The sequence below is a fragment of the Trifolium pratense genome, linkage group LG5 (genome assembly GCF_020283565.1).
Source record: "Trifolium pratense cultivar HEN17-A07 linkage group LG5, ARS_RC_1.1, whole genome shotgun sequence".
Classification (NCBI taxonomy): domain Eukaryota; kingdom Viridiplantae; phylum Streptophyta; class Magnoliopsida; order Fabales; family Fabaceae; genus Trifolium; species Trifolium pratense.
Genome location: NC_060063.1, coordinates 50,377,931 through 50,405,724, shown reverse-complemented (window position 1 = coordinate 50,405,724; position 27,794 = coordinate 50,377,931). Strand labels below are relative to the sequence as shown.

The 27,794-nt window shown below is 39.6% G+C and overlaps 1 protein-coding gene across 1 annotated transcript; it reads left to right on the top strand.

The window, feature by feature from the left end:
• Positions 1-16,292: 16,292 nt before the first annotated feature.
• LOC123884103 (protein OS-9 homolog) lies at positions 16,293-24,742 on the top strand. The gene is made up of 8 exons (XM_045933112.1): positions 16,293-16,502; positions 16,627-16,736; positions 21,941-22,144; positions 22,265-22,336; positions 23,753-23,868; positions 23,963-24,029; positions 24,099-24,205; positions 24,312-24,742. Exons 1-8 carry the CDS (start codon positions 16,424-16,426, stop codon positions 24,457-24,459), a joined length of 903 nt encoding a protein of 300 aa, XP_045789068.1. The 5' UTR covers positions 16,293-16,423; the 3' UTR covers positions 24,460-24,742.
• The last annotated feature ends 3,052 nt before the right edge of the window (positions 24,743-27,794 follow it).

Below are 27,794 nucleotides of genomic sequence, written 5' to 3'. Positions count from 1 at the left end.
AGTCTCGTTCTTTCAATCCTCTTTGAATTCAAGGTATTCCTCAAATTTCTTCTTATGATTTGCTTGTTTAGATCTAGTTTTTATTGTTTTTTGCTCAGTTTGAGTGTTTTTCTGGGTTATGCCATGAAGAACATGATGAACATAGGATGAATTTTCCGGGCACTATATGAAATTTCCGAGCACTAGATTAACGAAGGATAGATTTCTGGGTAGATTTAGGAGTCTGCGTTTGGTCGGGGAACCTCGTCCCCTTCAAAGTAAATCTGCTCGGAATTTGAATCGGGGAGCTTTCTCCCCTTCAAAGAATTTTGCTGGGTATTAATCCGGGGAGCTTCGTCCTCTTCAAATATTTTGTGCCCGGAATTAATTCGGGGAGCTTGTCCCCCATGCGCTTCGAATCTGCGCAAAAATTCTAATCGGGGAGCTGCTCGGAAATATGACCGGGGAGAGCTGCTCGTCCCCCGTTCCTAACAATTTTGTGAAAATAATCCGGGGAGTTTTGTCCCCGTGCCAAGTAAATTTGTGAAAATTTGAACCGGGGAGCCTCATGCAACTTGAATTTGTGCTCGGAATTAATTCGGGGAGTCTTGTCCCCGTTTGGCAAAATTTGTGCAGGGCTTTTCGCCGGGGAGCATTGTCCCCGTTTTTTACTTGGAGTAATTTTCTGGCCCAAATTTTGTTTGTAAAAATTTGAACCGGGGAGCCTCGTCCCCGTTTTTAACTAAGAAAAAATTTTCAAACGAATTTTGTTGTGAAAAATTCGTGATGGGGAGCCTCCTCCCCGGTTTTTTGATGGGGAGCCTCCTCCCCGGTTTTAACTTAGAAAAATTTTTCAAACGAATTTTGTTGTGAAAAATTCATGATGGGGAGCCTCCTCCCCGGTTTTTTGATGGGGAGCCTCCTCCCCGGTTTTAACTTGGAAAAATTTTTCAAACGAATTTTGTTGTGAAAAATTCGTGATGGGGAGCCTCCTCCCCGGTTTTTTGATGGGGAGCCTCCTCCCCGGTTTGTGTGTTGCCAATTGGTAAGGGCTTTGGTCGGGGACAGCGTCCTCGCCCTATTCTGCGCTCTTTCACTTGAATTGCGGTGAAAGGGTGGATTTGATTGACTGTCGAATTCACTTTGTTTTCACTGCTTTTCAGGTTCCATATGTCAGATATCGAGGAGGTAGTGGAGAGTCAGGGGGTCGTGAGGTATGGATTACTTGATATGATTACTGATCCTGAACTGGATTGGGTCGGGCCTGAGCCCCGGGGGTTAGCTTCTGTGCTTACTCCCAATGATCCGAAATTGCGCACAGTGGTCGAGCGGAGGAGGAATGATCCGGTTAACTGACTAATTTATATGCTCGACGAGGATCAAAGAGTGTGCTCTTCTTTTGAGGGATATGGCTTTGCATTGTTTGAGTTTGTTTTTAAGGAGCTAAGACTTCGATTGCCGTTCAGCCCTCTTATGATAGGAGTACTTAGGACATTAAGGGTTGCCCCTTCTCAGCTTCATCCAAATTCGTGGGCGTTTAATTTGGCCTTTGAGCACCTATGTGAGTATAGGGGTGTTCGACCTACTCTTCCCCTTTTCTTCCGAATTTTTAAGGTCCAACGAAAGACCACGAGGAGTGAAGATCGAGCGGTTCCTCGGCAGAATTGGGTATCGCTGAAGCAACAAGATGACGTGAAGCTTTTTAAGGCATTCACTAATTTCGTCCGGCACTTTAAGGAGAGGTATTACATTGTCCGACCAGAGTCTCATGCTGCCCTAGATAATCTGTTGGAGCCTAGATCCGATTTGGATGAATACGGGGTTGTTCGTAGGGATGCTACCGGGAGGGTTTTGACTAGGATGGAACCCAAGTTTCCTTTAAGTTGGACATATGTCCATTTTCATAAGGATCCTCGAAAGTATATGATAAGGGATGCTGATTTATCCCCTGAGGACAGGGCCAATTTTGAAGATCTGAAGAGTTTTGTTGAAGGTTTCACCCCTGCTGTGTGGGTGAACAGGGGAGGTGAAATTATTGTAGATGAGGATAGGAACCCGAGGACCTCCAAGAGGTCTATCAATATCCGAGAACTATTTGAATGTAGGAATGCCGAGGAAGTGAGGATTTGCTTGGGTATAACGTGCTCGTATTTCACTTGCTTTTCTTGAAATATTTTATCTGTCTTTGCTTTGTTTTTGACTTTGTCTTATTTTTTCTTGCAGATAAGATGGAGTCCATTGCTGATCGTATGTTGAAGGCCGCAGTCAATGAAAGAGCGTCAGGCAAGGGAAAGAAGAAAAAGGTAGCAGCCAAGAGTCCCCCGCGAGTCCGTCCTGGGACTCCTGCTGCGCAAGGGTGCTCGTCGCGGGGAGGTGGTTCTGGTACTCCTTCTTCTGTTCAGCAGCTTCCTCAGAAGAGGGCGAGGGAAAATGATCTTCCTGAGACAGGCATGGGCGATATGACTGGCTTTCCTGTTCCCCGGTGCTACACGGTGCCCAGTTTTTTTGACATGTACCCTCATATGATTCCTGATGCTGAGAAGATTGCGATTCTCGAGCAAGAAGCTGATGCGAGGAGGACACAACATGCTCGAGATATGGCCGGGGTCGTACGGATGATGGAGAGTGCTCTGGTGCTCGGTGATGAGCGGGACAGACTGGCTGTGGAGAGGAATGCGTTTCAGGCTAAGATTGGGAAGCTTAAGGCCCGCATCGTCCATCTGGAAAATGATCAAGTGGATTACGAGGAGAAGAAAAAGATCTTCGGGGATCAGACGGTCGAGCTTCGCATGAGGACCGAGGAGTTAGCTGCCGCCCAGACATAAGTGGAGCGACTGACTGCAGCTATGGCACCGTGCGAGGGTGAGCACCCAGCAGCAGTAGGTTTGACTACCCGAGCAGAGCTTGTTCAAGCTATTGCTCAGCTATCTGCTGATTGCGTCGGTGGTGCTGTTTATGCTTTTGACAACGCTAAGCAACAGATGATGCTTCTTAATCCCGAGCTGAATTTAGTCATGGAGGGCATGCATGTTAATGGAAGGATCGAAGCTAGTCGCATCGTTATTCCTGAGGGGTTGGAAACCGAGGAGGCTTCAGATGAGGAGGAGGGAAACGAGGAGGGTGATCGTGATGAGTAGGAGTTTTAATGATCTTTGTATCTTATTTTTCTTTGGTAATCTTTTGGGGCCTATGTGCCATGGTTTGTAATATTTGAACAAGTGGGCTTTTGTCCAAATTTACTTTCTATGACAATTTCGGGCGCGTTCCCGTTTATTAATTGTGCTCGCATATTATTCATGCTCGTAAATATTCTGCTCGTAGCTATTTTTATTTCACCCCTGCTCGTGTGAATGTTTAAGTTTTTACTAAGTTTGCCTATTTGAATGTATGTTTAAACTTTCGCATGTATGAATGCTTTGCTCGTTTTTATTTCACCGGGGAGCTTGTCCTCGTTTTTAACTTAGCGAAAATATTGGTTATTTTGGATTTATTATCCCTACTCGGAATTATCTCGTTTCGCTAGTTTTTTTGTCGAGCGCATTTTGTTGAGGTTGGTTTCCTCGGTTTAAACTTAAACAGTTTGTGGAACTGTATAAGCACTTAGAGTTGTTTCTAAGTTAATGCGAATACGAGCACATTGATGTGCCTTTCTCCGCGACCTGAACCTCCCATCGCGAGCTGGGTGTTAGGTCATTGCACGGAGACGATGGAGCTCGTTTCGAGAGGTTTCCTCGTCGAGCACGGGTTCCTCTCCCCTTATGGTAGATTGGTTCCCTTGCTCTGGTTTTTAGATGAGCACGTGTGCCTAGGTGCCCTCCGTTGTCTAGGTGTTCGACTCGTTGTGTTTTGAGTTCGAACAGCCTTTTGTGTTTTGGTGTGGCAAAAACTTAGCTGTAATATTGTTTCAATATCTAGGCATTCCATGGTCGGAGGATCTCTTTCCCTTGAAGGTCCTCGAGGTAGTATGCCCCGTTTTCTGTTTTGTTGCGAACTCGGTATGGTCCTTCCCAATTGGCTGCAAGTTTTCCATCTTGGGAGTCTTTGGCATTTCGTCTTAAGACGAGGCTGCCGACTTCGAATTCTCTCTTGATGACTTTGGTGTCATGTCGAGCAGCTATTTTTTGTTTAAGAGTGGCTTCTCGTAGGGATGCCTTTGTACGGATTTCTTCGACGAGGTCGAGCTCTTCTCGGAGTGCCTCGTCGTTCAATTCTTCCTCAAGGGGTTGCTCAGTTCGTCGGGAGGGTTCCCCGACTTCTACGGGGATAACTGCCTCTGTTCCGTATACCATCCGGAATGGGGTTTCCCCGGTTGTGGAGTGTGGGTTGTTCGATAAGCCCAAAGCACGTTTTCGAGCTCCTCGACCCATTTCTTTTTGTTCTGGTCGAGCCTTCGCCGTAAGCCTCGTAGGATTACTCTGTTCGCGGCTTCGGCCTGCCCGTTAGTTTGGGGGTGCTCGACTGATGTGAAATGTTGCTTGGTGCCCAGGGCAGCAAGGAATTCTTGGAAGCCTTTGTCTGTAAACTGTGTTCCATTGTCTGTGACCACAGCTTGTGGTATTCCAAATCTGGATAGCACATCTCATTTGAAGAAACGAAGGATTCTGAATGATGTTATGTCAGAGAGGGGTTCCACTTCCACCCATTTGGTGAAGTAGTCGACTGCGACTATTAAAAATCCATTTTGATGAAGTCCTCTTGTGAAGGGACCAAGTATGTCCATGCCCCACCAGGCAAACGGCCACGGTGAGGACAAAGATTTGAGCTCGTGAGGGGGAGCTAAGTGCATGTCCCCGTGTCGTTGGCATTTGTCACACTTCTTTACGTGGTCCTTAGCATCTTGTTGCATGGTAGACTAGTAATATCCTGCTCGTAATGCTTTTCTGGCCAATGATCTGCCTCCCAAGTGTTGTGAATTGATTCCTTCGTGAATCTCACGCAGGATGTAGTCGACTGTGTCCTCGTCAACACATTTTAGAAGGGGAATGGAAAATCCTCTCCTGTACAACTTTCCATCGAGAATTACACATGCACATGCTCTCGCCTTATCACTGCTGCCTCTTTCTGCTCGTGAGGGAGAGTTCCGTGCTCGAGGAAGTTGTATACTGGTGTCATCCAACAGTCTTTGTCGTTGATAACATTGATGTCGAGGACCCTGGTCGGTTTTTCTATGCTTGGACGAGGGAGTATTTCTTGGATCACGGATTTGTTTCCGCCCTTCCTTTTTGTGCTTGCCAGTTTGGACAGTATGTCTGCCCGTTTGTTGTGCTCGCGAGGTACATGTAATATCTCCACAGAATCAAACTTAGTAATTTTTTCTTTCACTAGAGTTAAGTATTCTGAGAGGTTATCATTTTTGGTTTGATATTCTCCTAGTACTTGAGAAGCGACTAGTTGTGAATCTGTATAGATTTTAATCTCCTTGGCATGCATGTCCTCGGCTAAACGTAGGCCAGCGAGGAAAGCTTTATATTCTGCCTGATTGTTTGAGGTTGGGAAAGACAGTGCTAGTGATACCTCGATTAGTATACCATCCTCATTTTCGAGTATGATACCTGCACCTGCTTCTGTTGGGCTTGACGCTCCGTCCACAAAGATCGTCCACTTATCTGCCCCGTCAGTTGAGGGGGAAGGGCTCGTCATCTCTGCTACGAAGTCGGCTAGGACTTGAGCTTTTAATGCTTTTCTGCTTTCGTAATGAATGTCAAACTCTGAAAGTTCGAGGGACCATTTCAGCATCCTGCCTGCCAAATCTGGTCGACCAAGTAGTGATTTGATGGGCTGGTCTGTTCGGACCACAATAGTATGAGCCAAGAAGTAATGCCTCAATCTCCTTGCAGCGTAGATTAAGGAGAGAGCTATTTTTTCAATTTGCTGGTATCTAAGTTCTGGGCCTTGTAAGGCTTTGCTCGTGAAGTACATTGGCTTTTGTCCCTCGTTCGTTTCGCGGACGAGAGCTGCACTTACAGCTTCTGACGCGACAGAGAGGTATAAGTATAGTACCTCCTTGTCATTTGGTCGTGAAAGGACAGGTAGCTCGGATAGAGCCTTCTTCAGATGTTGAAGAGCCTGCTCGCACTCGTTAGACCATTCAAAAATAGCATTTTTCTTTAGTAACTTGAAAAGTGGGAGCGCGTGTTGTGCGGATTTGGCTACGAATCGAGATAAGGACGTTAGCATTCCGTTGAGAGTTTGTATTGATTTTTTGTCACTGGGAGTTGGGAACTCAGCGAAGGCACGAAATTTGTCGGGATTTGCCTCAATTCCTCGCTCGGTCAGGTAAAATCCAAGGAATTTTCCTACTCGGACTCCGAAGGTGCACTTCTCTGGATTGAATCTCATATTATATTTTCTGGCCTGCTCGAAGACCTTACGTAGGTGCTCGACATGATCGTTTTCCTCGGGGGATTTGACGATCATGTCGTCCATGTAAACTTCGAGCATGTCGCCGATTTGTCCTCGGAATACTTTGTTCATCATTCGCTGGTATGTTGCTCCAGCATTCTTCAGACCGAAAGGCATTACGTTGTAGTAATAGTTGCCCGACTCAGTCATGAACGCTGTTTTTTCCCTATCCGCCACTGCCATTGGAATTTGATTGTATCCTGAATATGCATCCATAAAAGATAATAATTTAAAGCCAGAAGAATTATCAACTAATTTATCAATGCAAGGTAAATGATAAGAATCTTTAGGGCAAGCCCTATTGAGATCGGTATAGTCACAACACATTCTCCATTTTCCATTAGATTTTTTAACGAGTTCAACATTGGACAACCAGGTAGTATATCTGGCCTCAGAAATAAAATTTGCCTCTAGGAGGTCTTTTACAGCTTTTTCTGCAGCCTCTGCTTTCTCGGGAGACTACCTACGCCTACGTTGTGTTACAACCCTAGCAGTAGGGTCGATGGTCAGCTGGTGACAGGCCACATTGGGGTCGAGCCCGGGCATCTCAGAGGCGTGCCAGGCGAACAGGTCAGCGTTCTCTCTCAGGCAGGCCTTCAGCTGCTTACTAGCCAAGTCGGGGAGCCCTGTCCCAATCTTCACACCCCTGCTCGGATCTTCGCCGAATGGGACCAGCTCGAATTCGCCATCGGGAATTGGACGATGGTGCTCTTTGCTAGCTTCGTCTTCTTCTTTGTTTTCCTTGCGTAGTTTCTTCTCCTCTTTGTTTTCTTTCTTGGAGAAGCGACTGTCCAAGTCGATTGAGCTGATGTTTGGTGCGGGCGACGATGTTGGAGTTTTGGTTTTCTTAGCTTCGGGAGCTTCTCCAATGTACTCGTTTCCCTTGAAGGATGCATTGAAGCATCTCCTTGCAGCTTCGATGTCCCCATGCAAAGTGGCGACCTGCCCTTTGTGGGTGTAGTACTTCATCTTCAGGTGAGCAGTGGAGGGCACAGCGACCAAGTCTGCTATGGCAGTCCTGCCCAGGATGCATTGGTATAGGGAAGGGCAGTCGACGACCAGGAATTTGACCTTAATTGTCTTAACTGTTTCTTGGGAACCGAAGGTGACCAGGAGGTCGACATACCCCCACAGTTTGGTAGTTGCTCCGTTGAACCCTGTCAGATCAGATCCCAAGTAAGGAGTCAAGTAAGTTTCGTCCAACTGTAAAGTTTTGAAGAGTTGGGCGTACATAATGTCGCAGGAGCTTCCCTGGTCGACCAAACTCGCCGAACATCCATATTTGCCATATCGACCCTGATGAGCAGGGGAATATGGGAGTTTGCAGCTCCTCCGGGCAGCTCTTCCATGTAGAATGATAGGGGCTTTGATTGCCCTTTTGCTTTGTCCAGGTTTGCACTCATGTTGGAAGAGGCATCAATAAGCTCCTCGAATTTTCTTTTAATTGAGCCAACGGTGTGCTTGTCAAACCCTCCACCGGATATGACCATGGTTTCAGCAAAAGTTTCCCATCCATGCAGAGTGGGAGCAATGTAAGTGTCTTCTAGATAATCAGGGATGGAAAAATCCTCTGGACGGGAAATGGAGAGGGCGACTGGCTTGTGCCCGGTTTTTTCAGGTGGAGCTTCTTCAACTGCGTTGGTTCCAGCAGCTTCTGGTCGGGGAGTGTTGCTCTTTTTGACGTATTGCTTCAACTGTGCCTACACCATTTACAACACTCATAGGAATAAATGGTCCATCAACAACAGCCTTCCATATACCATCTCCTTGTGCTTCTAAATGTGCCTTTATACGGATTTTCCAAAAATCAAAATATTCACCACTGAACAATGGAGGCTTGTTACTACTACCACCATCTCTAAAAGTCGGATTTGCGGAAGCCATTCTTGATCTTTTAGGAACAGGTTACCTATAACCCGCTCTGATGCCAATTGTAAGTTTAAGAGTGCAACCTAAGAGGGGGGGGGGTGAATTAGGTTATGAGACTTTTTGTTTATTTTTAGAGATGTTATGGTAATTTTATTTTTCTTGAAGGTTTGTGATGAGTATATGAATAAAGTGCAGAAAAACAAAAGTGCAGGGAAAGAGAAAATGGACACAGGAGATTTATAGTGGTTCCCCTAATGGTACGTCCACTCCCTTCACACCCCGTGAAGAATTTCACTATGATCTTTATAAAGTGAAACAAGAGAACAATCCTCTCTTTTTCACTCTCTTGCTTCCAACAATCCTGGACAGCAAGGTGATTCCCCTTACAAAGTGAAACAAGAGAACAATCCTCTCTTTTTCACTCTCTTGCTTCCAACAATCCTGGATAGCAAGGTGTTCACACTAATCTGAATTTATACAAGAGTTTTGATACAAATTTGAGTATAGAGAATTTTGATACAACAAAATTCCAATAATACAATTCAAAATAATAAACTCTAAGTGCTCAGGAAACTTTTATCTGATATGAAATTATGTAGAAAAGTTTCAGAGAGTTTTGTGAAAATATTTGCAGAGAATTGTTATAAAAAAGTTAATGAAAGTGATTCGTTGTTTTTGAGAAAATTCTGATGTATATTTATATAGAAAATGATACCTCTTTGAAAATACAATTGCAATGCTTTGGAAGAGATATAATAATGAAAAGGTGTGTTTACGTATCAGAATTTTCAAATGGATGCAGAGGTAAATCGATTTCCATTGATAGGTAAATCGATTTCCCTTTCCTTTTTAATGTTAAAAGAAGTTTCAAAATTGCACAGGGTAAATCGATTTCCCTGTGTGGTAAATCGATTTACCTGTCAAAAATTCAGCAACAGAGTGTTGGTAAATCGATTTCCCTATCAAGGTAAATCGATTTACCTGCTTGAAAACAACATTTCAGAAACAACAGACTGCAGGTACATCGATTTCCTTGTTTAGGTAAATCGATTTACCTGCTTAAAAAACTTGAAAAAATTCTAAGTTAAAACCTTTTTGGATGGGAATCGTGCAACATTATTATAGTAACTTTAGAAAGGTTTAGATGAAAGTTTTTGAGCACCTAAAGCTTATAACAATGAACATAATCAATCTTTATCTTCTTTTCACATATTTGTCTTCATCAAAATAACTTTAATCTAGAAGCTTGTCTTCACAACTGTTCGGGCGAAGACCGCGTTGGAGCAGGTACTTCTTCATATCGTCAGTTGTGTCCACCTGAACGGCTTCTTTGTTGAATCTCTCAATAAAGTTGCGAAGGGATTCATTATCACCTTGGAAAATGGCGTCCAACACTGCCTCGGTTTTTGGTTGCTTCCGAGAGGCAGTGAAGTGTCTGCAAAATTGATCGGCTAGATCTCTCCACGAAGATACAGATTGAGGAGCTAGACTGTGGTACCATGCCATAGCTCCTTTCCTTAGGGAAGTTGGGAAGAGCCTGCACCTGATTGCTCCGCTGACTCTAAGGAAGTCCAGAGTAGCATTGATGGATGCAATGTGGTCGTCAGGATCAGTTAGTCCGTCATAAGCAGGAAGGGCAGGAGGTCTTTCAAATCCCTTTGGAATGGGTGCCCGCAGGTAGGGGTGTGCAAAAAATTTGGTTATCCTTAACCAAATTACTAACCAATCCATATCCAATTTTAGTTTGCAAAATCCATTTAAAAAAAAACCACACCACTCCAATAAAAAAACACCAATTATAAACCATAACCACATTTTGTAATTTGGTTTGGAATTGGTTTGAAAATTTAGGCTCAATAGCTAATTCAGGCCCAATCTTCAATTTTTTTAAATTCTTTATTATATAATAAAATAATTAATTAAAAGAGGGGTGGAGGACCGGTGGTCAACCGGTGGTCAACGCCGGACCACCGGCGGCCGGTGCGGCGGCGCTCCGGCCGGGACGGCGGCGGACGGTGGTTTCCGGCGGACTTCCGGTGACTTTCACGGCGGCCGGCGGTGGCGCTCCGATTGCCGGTGGTGGTGCTCCGGTGGTCGGCGGTGGTGCTCCGGCGGCCGACCACCACCAACCACCCATACTATTTTAATATTATTTTATTTTAAAAATCAGATTTTTAATAATTATTTTAAAAATAATTAAAAAAATCATTTTTTAATGTTTTTAATTTTTAAAAATAATTAAAAAAATCAGTTTTTTTTAAAAATAATTAAAAAAATCAGTTTTTAATGTTTTTAGTTTTTCAAAAATTTAGTATTTTAATTTTTTTCCTATTTATTAGTTTTTTTTTGTATTTAAAAATCAGATTTTTTAATTTTAAAAATTACTCTTTTTTTAAATAATAAAAAATATTTTTAAAACAATATAAAAAATAAGTTTTCGGCTAAGTAAAAAATAATTTGGGTTTAAAAAAAATATTTTGTGGGTTGATTATAAACCAATTCAATCATAAAATTAATGAAAAATTATGTTTTTAAAATAATTAATAAATCTATTTTTTTTAATCAACTAATAAAACAAATTAGTTTAAGTAAAAAACCTATTTAAAATTGGATCATGTGAATAACTTAAATTTTATTATAAACCGGTTATAAATTGGTTCGATCCGGTTAATAACCAAATCCAAATTAGTTTTAAAAAATAACCGGTTTGTTATTGAAATGGTTTTGGTTTAGAACCAAAACCATCAATTAGGTTTGGTGTGGTGTGGTTTCCAAACCATGCACACCCCTACCCACAGGATATCACGAGTTAAGGGACAGCGAGGGTCCTCCTCGTCACTTTCCTGGGATCTTCGAGCAGGGGAATCGTCATGATGGGCAGGAGTTGGGCTACGAGAGTAATGATCAGATTGATATCCTTGGCTTGTAGACTGTCCTCGTCTAGCCATCGTAGTAAGTCCTCGAGGGGAGTGACGGCGTGGTTCTGCTCGGTCAATAATTTTTCCTTTTTTGCCATTTGGGGAGGCAATGCCCTCGCGGGGAGGAGAAGTGTGGTCTCTTTTTTTCCTAGGCTTCTCAATCCGTTCCAAGACAGGGCGTCATTGTCAGACAAGCTCCTGCCGGGGAGGGGATTGGGAAGCAGGTTCAAGTCTTTTGTTTTGTTCATCGATTCTGCGATTTTGTCCTTGCAGAGCCTCGGTAGTCTGTTTTAGAGCAGCGACGAGCGCTGCTAGATCAACGTTGGTCACTGAAGCTGTGGACAGATCAGTATCTGCTGTTTTTCCCTGCACGGACTGGACAGATCAGTATCTGCTGTTTTTCCCTGCACGGACTATGGTTGCTTCCCCAACTGCTTCTCCATTATGACAACCAGTTCGCCGTCCTCGGAAGCCCAGGAAAGGTCTTGTCCGTCCCTGGAGTCAGTCTCGGGGAGGGCCTGGAGGTCAGTAATGCTAACGGGGGACAAAACAGTGTTCCGGGGAGATGTCTGGACGGCAGTATTCACGTCCTCCATATCATTGTTGTTGAATTGTGATGAACTGGCCATGAATGATTGATTGGTTTTGTTCTTTAGTTTCGTGCTCAAAATAAAGAAGGGGAGGTGCTCCGATGCCAAAGTCAGACAAGGAAAGAGAGTAAGAGAGATACTAGAGAGGGAAAGTAAATGAGAGAATGAATAATGTTACTTAGCTCTCCTGTATAAGAGAGCTTATATAGCCCCCCAGCTCTGGGCCAAAGGTCCTCTTATTGGGTTGGACTTGCTAAGGCCCAATAAGATGGACTGCCAAGATATCACCCTTAGATAGTGGGTAGAACAGTAATTTGCTCATATCTTGGAGAGGTTCCACCATGTTCTGCTGACATGGATATGATGGGGCAAGCCATGTGGACTTTAGAGGGTATGAAGTGGACTAGTTCTAGTCTAGTCCAGAACACACTTCTTTTTGGATGCTTATCTACTACAGGACCTGCAGGGAATGATTTCATAAAAGTCATATTCGTTTGTCGCTTAATAAACTTTACCACAAAGTTTGAATTTAGGGACGATACATTTTTAATAGTACAAATTAAAAAACTAAATTTTGAATTACCAACACAAACATTGTCAATAGCATCCACTACACTCTTTGAATATGTTTCAAAGGTTATCCGTGTGAATCCTCTATGTTCCATTTCCTTCATTGCTTCTAGAAGAGCTATCGATTCACCTTCAATAATGGAATATTGACCATTATTCCCAGGGACGGAACTAAGGTAAAAGGGGTTGTCGCCACCCTTAAAATATACATGTTATACTACCCCTCCTTATATAGGTAGTGGTCGCCCCTGTAAATCTAACCAAAGAAAATAATGCTCGCCACTGCAGTAGATAATCCAACTACTCTATAACAAGGTTAATGAGAATTTGATTGGATAAGGCCTCTCTACTTTGTAGGCAGAAGTTAATTAAACTTTAGATACATATTAAAAATTAATTAATATAAAAATATCACATGTTATTAAATGATTGAATGATGAGTACAATTAAACTCTAAGTTTTATTTTTGGTAGAAATAATTTTTGGTTAGCTTTAACTTATCTTGTGGTGGAACTCTGGATTATCGAACCATTTATCCTAAGAACCAGAAGATTAACACACAAAAAAAAAACGAAGAATATTGAGAAGATATTGCAAAATTGTGAAAGAGTTTTATTAAATAAAAAGTCGAAGAATATTTTTTTGAACAAGCAAAAAAAAGTCGAAGAATATTGTAATGTTGATCGGTAATTTTATATATGTTTGTTTTTGTAGTATGTATATATATATATATAGATTTTTATTTTATTGAACTAAATTTTATACAAGCATCAATAATAAGCGTTTTTTAAGCAAGTAGAAGTTATTGTTGATAAAAAATATTGTTCACACTATATTTCCGCCACCCTCAATATATTTTTCTGGTTCCGTCCCTGATTATTCCATGAGGTTCCAGCCATTACAAAGCTTCCCATGTGGTCTCTGAATATCCACCCAACGCTAGTTTTATTTAACTCTTTGTTAAAACCGGCATCTATGTTGCCTTTGTACCAACTGTTGGAACATGATGAAGAAATATGGAGGGAACTTGGTATTGAAATAAACACATGTGTAAGAACCATTATAGTGTGAATTGAAAAAAGACTCTTTGAGTCCCACATTGGAAAAATCACACTACTTGGTAGTGTTTATATACCACAAGGTGGCAACCCAAGGGTGTGCCCTTGGGGTACCCACTTTTGTAAGAAAGGGAGACCACACACAATGTCGAATATCACACGCGCGCGCCGCCGCCGCCGTCCGTCGGGCCGGGCTTGGGCTTGGGCTTGGGCTTGGGTGATATATTAATTTTTTAATACTAAGAAAAAGAAATTTTTTGAATTTAAATTTCTTTTAGTGTGTCCCTTAATTCGGCACATGTTAAATGTGCTTAGACCAAGTCTGAACAGATTTTTATCTGTTAAACGGTAAAAAATGATGTGTCCCTATTTTTGTGCCACGTTTGGAATTTTGACTGAGCAAATTCAGCTCCTGAAAATCCTCTGATTTCAGCTCCCTACTTGCCTATAAATACCACTTCATTTCTTCAGTTTTAACTCACTTCTTTTTCTCTGCATTCTGAGAAAATTGCTTCTTTCCTTCTCTCATTTTTTTCTTCTTCGAAATTATTTTTTGTTGTTTCAAAATTTGAACGGTTGTAAACCGTAGAATTGATATTCGTATATCAATTAGAGTGGTTCGAAATTTCGACCATACTTGGTGTTATTCTGACCGATACTACAGTGCAGTAGTTTATCGGTATTTTCATTGAAAACGGCTGTTTTATCCTGGGGACTTCGCGGTTGATATACTACAGTGCACTACTTCGAGTAGTTCCGCGAAACGTCTTAAAGAAAGCGACCTAATACGCGACTCAGCCAATAATAGTTTCGTTGCCATTTTTGAAAAAATTCGTTTTCTGTTTTTTTTTTTATTAAACTCAGTAAACCGTTTTACAACAACCATCATGCGGTTTTTGCCACTGTAGCTGCTGTACCGATTGTGTTCTGTCATGCTGTATGTTCTGCACAGCCTTCCATTCACTCCACAACTGTTTCGCTTTGAACCCCAAACACCTTCCCGCTTCCGACGAGTAATTTCATACACTGTATTCCACAACTCCCACAATAGGTTGATCAATGCTAATTATTAGCACTAATGAGAGAGATTTGGATCAGTTTTTCTGAGTTTTGTTACTAGAAAGCTTTTGTAACTTTCAAAAATTAATGAATAAGACGGTGTATTTTGCAGAATTTTACACTTTGTGTGAATTGAGAGTATTGTCTCTTTTTTGTTCTAGTTTGGACCAAGGTTTCGATCTTATCAAGAAACCAAGTTTCTTTTGGTGATCCTCATTTTGACTTATGATCCTTTTTTTTTATCAGATAGCCTAATGACTAGAAATATTCCACCGTTAAGGTGGATAAGTCGGGTGTCTGGGGTTCGAACCCCGTCCCTTGCATATAATATACTGCTTATGATCTTTTCTAATCAATAGAAAGAGTGTGGCGCCCCATTTCTAATCTTTTCCACAATTCTTCACTCTATTTCTATGTTTGCATTCTATCATAAACTAAATTTTATAAGTAATTTTTATGCTCCATTTTACTCTTTACAAATACAAGCTTATACTTCATCAAAAATTTTCCTCTCCAAGAGTTTATGCACTCCCATATCTTGTCCTTTACATAAGGAAAAATATCTTTCTTCTTTTTGCCAACGATTAAGGGAAGTCCAAGATAGTTACTCGTCCAAGATAGCTATTAGACTACGTTTGGTTGAAAAGAAAAAGAAAAGAGAGAGAAACAGTAGAGAGAAAGACAAGAGAAATAGACATTTTCTTTTGTTTGGACATCATAGAAATAGGGAAGAAAGATTAAATATTGATGGGTCCTACAACCTTTTTATTCTCTGCAAAATAGATAAGAAAGTGGGAAGAGAAGTCGCTTTTTGATTCATTTCCATTTTTGCCCTTTACATTTTTCAATTATTTACATATTCATAACAATTTATCAAAGACACATTTGGTTGGGCCCCACAGTTTTTAATTATTTTTTTACAAGGATATTATTGTCTTTTAAAAAATTAAACACATTTTTCTCTCTTTTATTTCTCTCTTATTTCTCTTATATCAATCAATACATTAAATCTACTCTATTTTTCATTTTTTTCTCTCTTCTCATACTCTCTCTCTCTCACCTATTTCTCTCTTCTAATTTTCTTCTCTCAACCAAACATACCCTTAAAGTTAAGTTGATTACCCCATATTTATTTTTAATTTTTCAATTTAATATCACATTTTGTTTCACATAATATTTCTTTAGGGATGATGATTAAACGGGGGCTCTACACCGTATATGTATCTAACTTCCAATTATGGTACTTACTTAGACGTCATAATGTTTATAGGTATTACCCTCTTATTAACCATAAAATCGTTGTTCAATCATCATCCACAAAAGTCAATCTTTTGATCCATTTCGAATTTATGTCAAATATGTGGGTCAACTATCAGTGTAATTTCTCATTTAGAACCATGCTTGTGAAATTTTTTAAAAACATTCTTTCATAGTATTAAGTATTAACTACTTGAGTTTATATAGTAAAAAAAAAAAAAAAAACTACTTGAGTTTTTGACCCCTAAAAATCACAATTGTGCACCATTAACCCTAGTTATTTAGAGCAATTTATGTTTTCCTCTTTATGATTTGATAGTCCTGTTTTCAATTTCCACAATTTTTTTTTATTAACTTGACATTATTTATTAATGTGACACTCTTCTTCAAAAGAAAATGTGACACTCAACTACTCTCATGAAAAACATGATTTTCTTTCTGATAAAAAAAAATAATGTTAATAAAAAAATAATAATAAGGGTTTTAAATTAAAACTGAGGTATTACCGTAAAAAAAAAAAAAAAAAATTTTTTTTGAGTAATATTGTGCAGGCTTCAGTTGACGTGGCAACAGTGGATTGGTGACATGACGTCGAAGCAACATAACATTGAAGCTGAGATCTTTGAATGTTATTGTTAAGACGAAGCTGAAGCAGCATTAGAATCGCGTTTTTGTATGTATAGGTGTCAGAGGTTTAAGAAAGAAAATAAAAAAAAATAAAATGAGGTCATTGTTTTTGTTGTTGATCGCTTTGTCTTTCAGCTATGTCTTTGGTGAACAGATTTTCCCTGTTCATATCGGTAATTTTCCACTCTTTTGAATCCCTTACTTTAATTTCTTAGGGTTTTCAAATTCAGTTGTAAAGTTTTAATTAATTAATATTCTTTATTTTGGGAGTTTAATATATGATAAGAATTTGAACAGGTAGTATATTTGGTGGTGGTGGTGGTGGTGGTAGTGGTGTTAGTAGTGGCAGCTCTCGTGAACCCAAATACAAGATCGAATTCCACCCTGAAGAATCCCCTTTTCACCCTGTAAGCTTTCTTATGTGTTATTGTGTGCACCATTTCTTATGGGATGTGATATTGGTGTTTCTTTTTAATTTTTTAAATAAATAATACTTCAAGATAAATATTGAATGTTAGCATGGTTGAAATGTTGTGTATATTGTTGTATCTATGCTGGTTCGGAATCAAACTATGGTTTTAACAAGGATCTTGCTGACGAGTGCCCCAAGGTACTCTTTAAGGATTCCTTACTATTTAAGATCCTCAAAGAATGCTGGCACTCCTGTTTAACAATGGTGTTGTGTATTGATGATATCGGAGAGCTTGGGAATAAGAGTGGGTTTCGTCATTTTTGTTAGGTTGGAAATTTAAGCGGTTTTAGAAATGTTCACTTACATTAAGGAAAAGATTGACTATTATAAAGAAACAGATATGAAATAATGTTTTTCTATATTATTCACATTGTATATTGGTACAATATATAGAAGCAGTTTTGATATCCTAATCATTGCTTCCTATAATTATTGCTTGATTTCCTCTAACTAATTACAATTTGATTTGATTGTTTGATCCTAAAATAACTCTCATCTTGAATGGTGAATCTCATAATATCTCTTAACTTGACTGTCTTGATTCTGTAACCTTAACACGCCCCCGCAAGATAGGGGTACCGTCAGATACTCCTATCTTGAATCGAAGGTCTTGATGTCGATGCCTGGACAGGGGTTTTGTGAGGCAATCTGCAAGTTGATCTTTAGTGGAAACATGTTGAACCCGAATCTTATTATTGCGAACATGATCTCTAACAAAGTGAATGTCGATAGCAATGTGTTTCATGCGACTATGGAAGACAGGGTTGACGGTGAGGTAAGTGGCACCGAGATTGTCACAGTAAATGGTAGGAATTGTGGGTAAATTTACATGAAGCTCAGAGAGAAGTGATGACAGCCATAGAACTTCTGCGGACGCAGATGCTAGAGCTCTGTATTCGGCCTCCGTGGATGATCTTGCAACAGCTTTTTGTTTAAAAGACTTCCAAGAAATGGGGTTCCCACCAAAGAATGTAATATGTGCAGACGTGGATGTATAGTCATCCCGATTTCCAGCCCAATCGGCATCACTGAATGCGTAAAGATTGTGGGAAGAAGAATTCTTCAAATGAAGTCCATGAAAGATGGTGGCTTTGAGATACCGAAGAAGTCTTTTCAAGGCTGTGAAGTGTGTTGATGATGGATGTTGCATGAACTGTGCAAGCTTATTTACGGTGTAGGCTATGTCAGGTCTTGTCATGGACAAATATTGAAGAGCCCCTATGATGCTTCGGTATTCCGTAATATTTGCTGCACTTGTACCATCATTTCTAGTAAGAGGAGAGGATGTTGACATTGGTGAATGAACAATCTTTGCATCTTTCATCTTTGTGCGATCAAGCAAATCATGAATATATTGGTGTTGACTTAGAAATAATCCTTGAGTAGTAGGAATGACTTCAACACCAAGAAAGAAGTGAATGGATCCTAAGTCTTTGATTGAAAACTTAGTGGCTAGTGTTGAAATGCACTTAACAATTGCTTGATCGTTGTTACCTGTAATTAAAATGTCATCAACATATACCAAGGTGTAGAGTTTGACATCACCTTTGAGGTAGATGAATAATGATGGATCAGACTTGGAGTTGACAAACCCGTAGGAGAGTAAAAAGGAATGTAAGGCGGTGAACCAAGCTCGAGGGGCCTGTTTTAGGCCATACAAGGATTTCTTTAGCTTGCAAACATGGTCAAGGTAATCTGGATGATGAAATCCTGGTGGTTGTTGCATGTATACAGTTTCTTGAAGTTTACCATGCAAGAACGCATTGTTCACATCCAACTGGCGAATGTGCCAACGTTGTTGAATGGCAAACGTAAGAACCAATCGGACTGTTGAAGGTTTAATCACGGGGCTGAATGTTTGATCATAATCTAGTCCAGGACGTTGATGAAATCCTTTTGCGACTAGTCGTGCCTTGTATCTATCAATCGAGCCGTCTGGCCGTCGTTTAACTCGAAACACCCACTTACATCCCAATGATATTAGAAGCCGTGTTTTTAGGGACAAGATCCCAAGTTCCTTGTTGCATTAATGCATTGAATTCTGATGCCATGGCGGCACGCCATTCAGCCGAAGCCATTGCTTGTGATACACATGTAGGTTCATGCGATGATGGTAAAGGATGTTTTGTGACCAATAAATATTTTTTGTTCGGCTTTTGTATGTTATTCATGGATCGTGTGATGGGTCTCAAAGATTCAGAGGATGACGTTGATATGCGTTCCAATGGTGGTGTGGTTTGTGGTGAGGAGTTATGTGTGGGTGATGGTGAATGTTGGATGTTATTTGAGTTTGAAAGTGTGGGTTCGGTTGATTGAGGTGTGGTTGAATTGGCATGGGTAATATTGGAGCTAGTTGGAGGGGATGAGCTGGAGATTTGTGGGTCTGCAATAGGAGGGATTGGTGGCATGGAAGTGTGAATTATGGTTTCGGTTGTGTTAGGTTGATGTGGGTAGGCTAGTATATTGGGGAGTGGGTGCCAAAAACTTTGTGGCAGTAATGGAGGTGAGGGTTGAGGGTTTGGCAAGGAGAAAGGGAACTCATCTTCAACAAAAACAACATGACGAGATAGATGCACCCTTTGAGTGGCTCGATCTAGACAAATGTAAGAGTGGTATTGAGTAGAATAACCAAGGAAAACACATGGTGTACTACGTGGGGATAATTTGTTTGAAGCATATGGACGTAGCCAAGGATAACAAAGACACCCAAAGACTTTGAAATTTTTATAGGATGGGAGTTTGTTGTGAAGACATTCAAAAGGTGATTTGAAACCAAGTAAAGGAGTGGGCATTCTATTAATGAGATATATAGAGGCTTGAAATGCATAACACCAATAATTTGAGGGAATAGAAGCATGACTTAATAGTGTGAGAGCGGTTTCAACAATATGTCGGTGTTTACGCTCGGCTAGTCCGATGTGCTCCGGGGTGTATGGTGGAGAGATGAAATGAGATATTCCATGTGTGGAGAAGTAGGATTTTACTTTGATATATTCTGTCCCTCCATCAGTGTAGATGGATTTAATTTTAAAGGAAAAATAGTTTTCAATAGTTTTTTGGAATTGAGGAAAGATTGTAACAACTTCAGTTTTTTGTTTTAATGGATATAACCATGAATAACGAGTGTAGTGATCAACAAAAATAAGGTAATAACGATAACCATTAACAGAGGTTACAGGAGAGGGGCCCCATACATCAGAAAAAATTAATTCAAATGGAATAGAAGTTTTTATTGATGATTCATGAAATGGTAATTTATGACTCTTATTCAAGAAACACGAGTTACATTTGGTACTAAAAATATTTGAACTTGAAGGTAGAAATGTCTTGAGAGCTTGGTGAAGTGTCTTGGGCGAAGGGTGGCCTAGTTGGGCATGCCAAAGGTTGTTAGTGGACCGTGATGCGTGAAGGTTGGTTGGTGGAGTAGGAAGTGAGGGCTGGAGGGTGTAGAGATCACCACTAGTTGGACCGCACATCAATGTTGCCCCTGTCTTGAGATCCTTCACAAAGAAAGAGAAAGGGTGAAACTCAACATACACATTATTTTGTTGACAGAATTTGGCAACAGAAATTAAATTGTGACTTGCTTTTGGAACACACAAAACATTTTTAAGATGAAAAGCAGTAGAAGGAGTAGAGAGATGAGTTGAACCCATGTGTGAAATGGCTAAACCTGAGCCGTCTCCAATCGTGACTGAGTCGGGGCCTTCATAGTTGGAGTGAAGACTTAAGTTGTTCAAGTCTGCAGTGATGTGATGATTAGCGCCACTGTCAAGGATCCAGTTTGCATTTGTAGTGGCATAATTAGCAGCAGGACTGGATTGCATAAGCTGTGGGCAATTCTTGGCTATATGACCAGAAAAATCACATAATTGGCAGCATGAAGGTGAACGATTTGCTCGTGGGTTGAAGTGGCCTTGGTTCCTTGATGGTACTTGATTGAGGGACCGATTCGAACCATGATTATTTGAGGCATTTTGGCGGCGTGGGACTGACTGCATCGGGTGGAATGAATTTTCCGGAAGATGATTCATATGTTGGTTCGACCCATGGCGACTGCCTCGACGAAAGGAGCCGCGTCCACGGAAATTCCGAGATCCATTTCGCTGATGGAAATTTGCTGTTGGAACAGCAACATCTGCAGGTGCATCTTCTTTCTGCAGGAATTCTTCATGTGCAATGAGATGGCTATGTAACTCCTCAAAGGTGAAGGAGCGCTCTCTAGTACGGATGGATGCGGCGATGTCGCGATATTCAGATCCAAGTCCGTTAAGTACATAGAGAGTGACGTCGTCATCAGATATGGCAGTATCCAAGACTGCTAGTTCATCAGCGATTCTTTTCACCTGAAATAAGAATTCAGTGACAGTTTGAGAACCTTTACGACTTCGCTGCAGTTGATTTTTCAGAGACATCACATGAGCTCGTGATGGATTTGCATACTTTGCTTCAATGGCCAGCCACAATTGACGAACTAATGTTTTTCTATATTATTCACATTGTATATTGGTACAATATATAGAAGCAGTTTTGATATCCTAATCATTGCTTCCTATAATTATTGCTTGATTTCCTCTAACTAATTACAATTTGATTTGATTGTTTGATCCTAAAATAACTCTCATCTTGAATGGTGAATCTCATAATATCTCTTAACTTGACTGTCTTGATTCTGTAACCTTAACAACTATCTATCAGGGTTATTGATTGCCGATGGCAAACCATGGAGGAAAGCCAAAAATCCGCCATTTTAAGCTGCCATATCTGCCATGGCACAGGCATCCTTCACAAAATGTCCTGGTGGTTGTTAAAAAGTCAGGCTTTGTCGATATTTGACAACACTGAAATCTATTTAGTACTGACACTTCATTTATGTTAGCATGTTTGTGTCGAGCCAGACATAAACCCATGTGGTTACATTCAATCACTTATATTTTTTCATTTTAAATTAATACTGGTGTTTTCATACAAGTGGTGTGTCCGTGTCTATGTCATTATTCCTAGTAGACAATTCAATAACAAATTTTTATGGATATAACTGAATGTCCCCCATCCGTCCCTTTGGGTGTGGTCGTAGTCAACTTTGTATATCTTTATCATATCGGCTTCTGATAAGAAGTTGCAATGTTGAATTTACAGGATGGTGACCAGGAATCTTTAGTTGTACCAGATAAAAATGGACAGAAATTTATATGTTACTTGCCTAAGGTGGAAAAGGAAAAAAGTGGAAAGCCTCTTATCCAGCACAATGTTAGCAGCATGATTGTTGAAACTGAGAAAAGGGTTAAACAGAAGACACCAGATGAACTGTTAGAAATATTGAAGGGTCCATGCTTTCTCAGAGTTAGTATTTTCATCTCTGTATTTACTTTGACCGGTGATATGTTAATCTTTATTAAATTTTATAAAAAGATAGTTTGGTTCCTAGAAGTCTTATTTACATTGGGTCATGTGTTTTTGCAGCAAGAAGGTTGGTGGTCTTATGAGTTTTGCTATCAAAAGAAGTTGCGACAACTGCATTTGGAGGATGACAAGGTATCCCCTTGATTGCATTCAGTTTTGGCCCTTCATTATGTTTTTGCAAACTTCTATTTGCTCCATCCTTTGGTTAGTAGCCCAATGTGATGGATTTGTTAGAGGAATTACATTCATGAATGAGTTTGAATCAATTCATTCAATGTTGCTGACGTGGCTGGTGCATTCTAAGAGTTGGGTCAGTTTATAATTTGAATAGCAACATTTTCATCATATTATCAAAAAAGTTTGAACTTCATACGGGGTTCAATCTTATTGGCTTTGGACTCTCACTTTTTACAAACTTATATAGACATAAATAGTGCATTTGCGTAAACTTTTTGGACCCCAACACAATCAAGTTGGGTTCCTTCCCAAGAAATTTGTATCATTCTCTCTTATAATACGATTCTTGTGTTGTTCTTGAGTAAAAGGCCAATTGACTTCAGAACATGGAAATCTGTCCTTTAGATTGCAAATGTTTTGCTCTATAAATACATCTTGGGAAGCAGGATCCATATGGGGAAGTGTGAGGATTGGCCAGCCTCCTTAATGTTAATCTCTGAGCTGAGGGTTTGTTTTGTCATTGTGGACGGCTTGCTAGGTGTCTATGTTATGAAGTCACCAGCCAGGTAAAGGAAATGTGGAGTGCTGATTTGGAACTCCAAACTGGGCAAGTACAGTACACTAACCTTCTCAGCTCTTAGCTTAGTAGGTGAAACAGCTGTAGGTTGAGCTTCCTATTCCAACTAAGAGAAGGTCGAGTATGGCAGTTGCCAGTTCCATCCGAGTGCTTATTGCGAGAACCTCTTAGAATATTCCAGTGTTCTAATAAAACACTCAACCTTGCTAGGTGCCACCCCACTCCTCCAACGCCCCCAAACAAATATTTGGCACTTGTTTGAATTTGAACTGTTCAGTTGGTTACGTTCAATGAATCTGACCATTAGATTCACCAACCTTTGGCTTTCCAACTTAGGAATCATTTCAAAAGGTAACTATTTACTTCTCTTCTTTTTCCTTCAGAGCCAAGGGTGATTTTTGTTTTGGAACTGGAATTTATCTCTATGTATGAATTGTTTTGATAATCGCCAAGTCATTGGGTATATTTGGTGATCATAAATGGCTTGCTGAGCATCCAGACCACCTTGTCACAAGAAAGGTATGGAAATATGATGGGCTGACTTGGAGCTCCAACTGGGTCTCTATATTGGGAAACCCTGTTGTTTCCAGACTAAATTCTTATACAGCTTCCATGAGGTTTGGGCCTTTGGTTCATTAATCGTTCTGGTGATGATTATTGATAGTAGAAGTCATTGAAGTGCTTTTAGAAGTTTCATTTATATGCTTCTGTTGTTTTATTTTATTCTGAATCTTGTAAAATCATATATTTACACATAATAAACAATAATCAATGTACATTTTTCTCCGTTACAGGTAGTCCAGGAGTTTGTCTTGGGTGTGTATGATTCGGAAGCAACAGCTGCATTTAACCAAAATCTTTCTGACATTTCTACATTTAAGGATCCCCGCTCAAAGGATGCTTCACAAAGGTACCTTCCCTAAATAGCTATTAATATGAATGGTTTCACTTGCATTGCATATGGTGTGATGGGAACAAGGATTTAATATATCATGTTCATTTAGGTATCATGCTCACCAATATACTAATGGAACCACATGTGATCTTACGAATAAACCAAGAGAGACTGAGGTATGAAGTCACATAAATCTAGTTCTGTTTTCTTTCCCTCGTCATACTGATTTCATAATATTATCACAGGTGAGGTTTGTTTGTTCTGAACCCAGAGCAATGATCAGTTCAATCACAGAGATTTCAACTTGCAAGTATGCACTTACAGTTCATGTCCCTACGCTATGCAAGCACCCGTAAGTCCTCTCTCTCCCCATCTTTATCTTTTTGTGAAGTTTGTGTTACCAGTTACCTCTACTAGTGCGCCTACCATGCATTTGATCTTTTAATTTATTTTTTTAGACTGTTTCAAGAGGAGAGACCAATATGGTACACCATTGACTGTAATGTGCTTCCAAAAGATTACAAGGATGCTAAAGTGAGACCAGAAAATGGAGATATGGAGATTGTTATGGTCACAGATTCAGAAATTAATGATTCAAAACAATGATGTAAATATACACAATGTGGACAGGTAAAAAGAGAAAGAAAAGGATGTAGTCAGCATGTATGATCTAACAATGAACAAAAAGCGACATTTGATCACGCTCTTTCTACAAGCCTTCCTTCCTAACAGTGGATAGACAGTGCTTTTTAATCTTTCATTATATCAGATTTCTAGAGATGTATATTTCATCTTATGGAAACTCTTGGAGCATATGCAAGATTTGTATTTTCTTCTGCGCATATTGTTATTATTTGGAAATAAGAAGAAAAACCATATTATCTGTGAACTCTTGAACTTGTGACACACGTTTAGCACTCGAGGGGCCTTAAATTTTGTTAGTAATAACGTCATTTCTTAGCACTTCGGCAATTGTTAGCATTTTGACATTGATCCTCTTTTTGCTAATACCATAAAACGAAATTGTTTTATTTTCAAAAGTTAAAAATTGTGTGCAAAAATTATTTTATTACAGTATAGAAAATGCTGATGCGTGAGTTTTGAAGATTTTAGGCATAATGGTGCTAAATTAGGGTTGGGAATAGGCCAGGCGGCCTACAGGGGCCTTTGGCCTGGCCTGTATAAGCCTGGCCTGGCCTGGTTATTAAAAATGTCAGGCTTAGGCTTTGAAAACGGCCTGTTTACGTAAATAGGCCAGACTTAGGCTTCTAAAAAGGCCTACGAAGCCTGATAGGCCGGCCTGTTTATAATAATAATTATTTATATAATATTATTATTTATATATTATAAAAAAATATTATTTATAATAATTATTATTTTTTGTAATCGTATTTGTTATTTTATTAGTTTTTAATTATTGTGTTAATCATATTATTAGCTTTTTCTTAATGTTGTAGAAATTATAAAAATTTAAATTCAAACTTTTTAAGGCCTGTTTAGCCTATTTAAAAAAACTATATAGAGAAGCTTTAATGTAACACATGCTTTTAAACAGGCTACAAGGTCAGGCCAGGCTTTTAAAAGGCTCAGGCCAGGCCAAAAAAAATAACATTTGATAGGCCGCAGGCCAGGCTCAGGCCTAAAAAAAATCGTAGGCCAGGCTTAGGCCTGTCAAGGCCTGGCCTGGCCTGTTCCCAACCCTATGCTAAATAAAAGAGGAAAAGTGAATTAGGATTTTAAGCATGTACTATTAATCTAAGACAAAAAGTAGGGACAGAATTGTCATATCCATATAACATTAATCATATTGCTCCTCACAAGCCTTTTCAACACTGGGTCGATTTTACCTTTGCTGAATTGAAGTAATTTTTTTTAGCCAATGCCTGACAAGGATTTTCGGGTTTGTACAGTACCTTATACATACTGCCCAATTTTAAATACAATTGCCTTCTATGATGGAACTATTGCATTGATTTAAGAAAGAAGGAATTTTCTAACCTTTGCAATTTTGCTCAGGATATTAAGCATTTCTCTTTGTTTTTTTCCTCTTTCGCTTTCCTATTTTTTCTCAACAATTTTTTCCCTCCTAATCTGTTTTCCCTCCATTTTATCTTGCAATTTTTATTAAAAAATAATACAATTTTGTCTTGACTAGAATTCGAACCCGCAAACCTTCGGTGTAAGGCAATATTTTCAACCACTATGGCAAGTATAACAATTGTAATTAAAATTATGTACAATAATTGATAAGCACCATCAATTTTAAAAGTATATCATATCAAAATTATTGTTGACTATATTATTCATCACGAAATATTTTTATGTCTTTCCTGATCAATGATTTTTTTTTTCTACCGGATCATAAATTTAGAGAATAATTATCAAGTGAGATTTGGAAAGCAATGTTTTAAAACCCGGACCGGTGATTGACCCGGTCGAGGCACTGGTTCACTGGTCTGACCAGTGTGGGTCACTGGTCAGACCGCACGACTATTGACCCGACATATATAAAAAATTTAAAATATTAACTTGAATTTCATAACAATAAAATTTAATAAAAAAAATTCCCTCCAAACTTTTTTAAATAAAATTTCAGTAATAATAGATAACTAGTACAATAATATTAAATATATTTCAGTAATAATAGATATCAAATAAATGCAAGTGGCCTAGTGGTGATAGATATAAATATAAGGAGTAATATTTATATTGGATTGACCCGCCATGAGAATTCTACATAGTAGAAGTTATGAAACGTGTCATAAGATATTCTCATAGTGATAGTGGTGTATTCCACCCTTTGACCTGAAACCACTATGTACCCTAGATGTAGGAGTTGAGTGCTTTATCACCATTCAAACGTTGGCTGTAATAGGATGATCATAAAGTTGGTTGATGGGTACTCCACGAATCATGCTGAGGGACATGAGTGATCTAGATGGAATTTGTCCCTCCTACATAACAGGAGAAATGTCTATGGGCCCAATATTGAACTAGACAAGGGTGACATGCTATGCCTTGTGTTCAATATAGACATGAGGACAACAGGGTAATTATACACACAATCATTATCACAGAAAGGTTTCGTCAGATCACATGACATTCTCGTCACTTGGGTAGCAGTGATGTGTTGCTAGATACCGCTCAGTGTTTATAATGTTAAATATGTGATTTAATATTATTGCCAACGTTACGAGAACCTATAGGGTCACACACAAATGATAGATAGATGAGAGAAATAAATAAGTAAGACTTATTTATAAAATAATAAGTAGGACTTATTTATAAAATAATAAGTAGGACTTATTAGTAATTAAATAATTAAGTATGACTTATTATTTAATTTATGGAAATAGAGAAATGCGGTCCACTGTAAGGTACGGTGTATTTAAGTGCTTGACTTGATGGTCACACAAGTGGTTCTATAAATATAACCCTTGTGGTGAAGTCTTAAAAGTTTAACCTAATTCATAAAGTTAGAAACTTAGCCGCCGCTCTCTAAACCCTATTCTCTCTGAATCTCCGTTGGAATTGGCTAGCACCGGTCATCGGAGAAGTTCTGTTCGTGTGGACGGAGTAGAGACATCGCTATTTTGCTTTGTTCGTGATCAGAAATTGTTTCTGAAGGTGTGAAAACACAAGAAGGGGGGGGGGGGGGGGTTGAATTGTGTTTTAGCCAAGTTAAAACTTTTTCAAGTTCTTAACTCAACTACGTTAGCAGCGGATAAATAACACAAATAAAAGCAAGATAGAGAGAGAGAAATCACACAAGCAATTTATACTGGTTCCTCTCACAAAATGAGAGTAGTCCAGTCCCCTTGCACTTCCAAGGGAGTTCACTATAATCACACAAGATTACACCTGCTCAAGCACACAAGCAAGAGACTTCTCAACAATGCTCAAGCACACAAGCTTAAGACTTCACACTTAAGCACACAAGC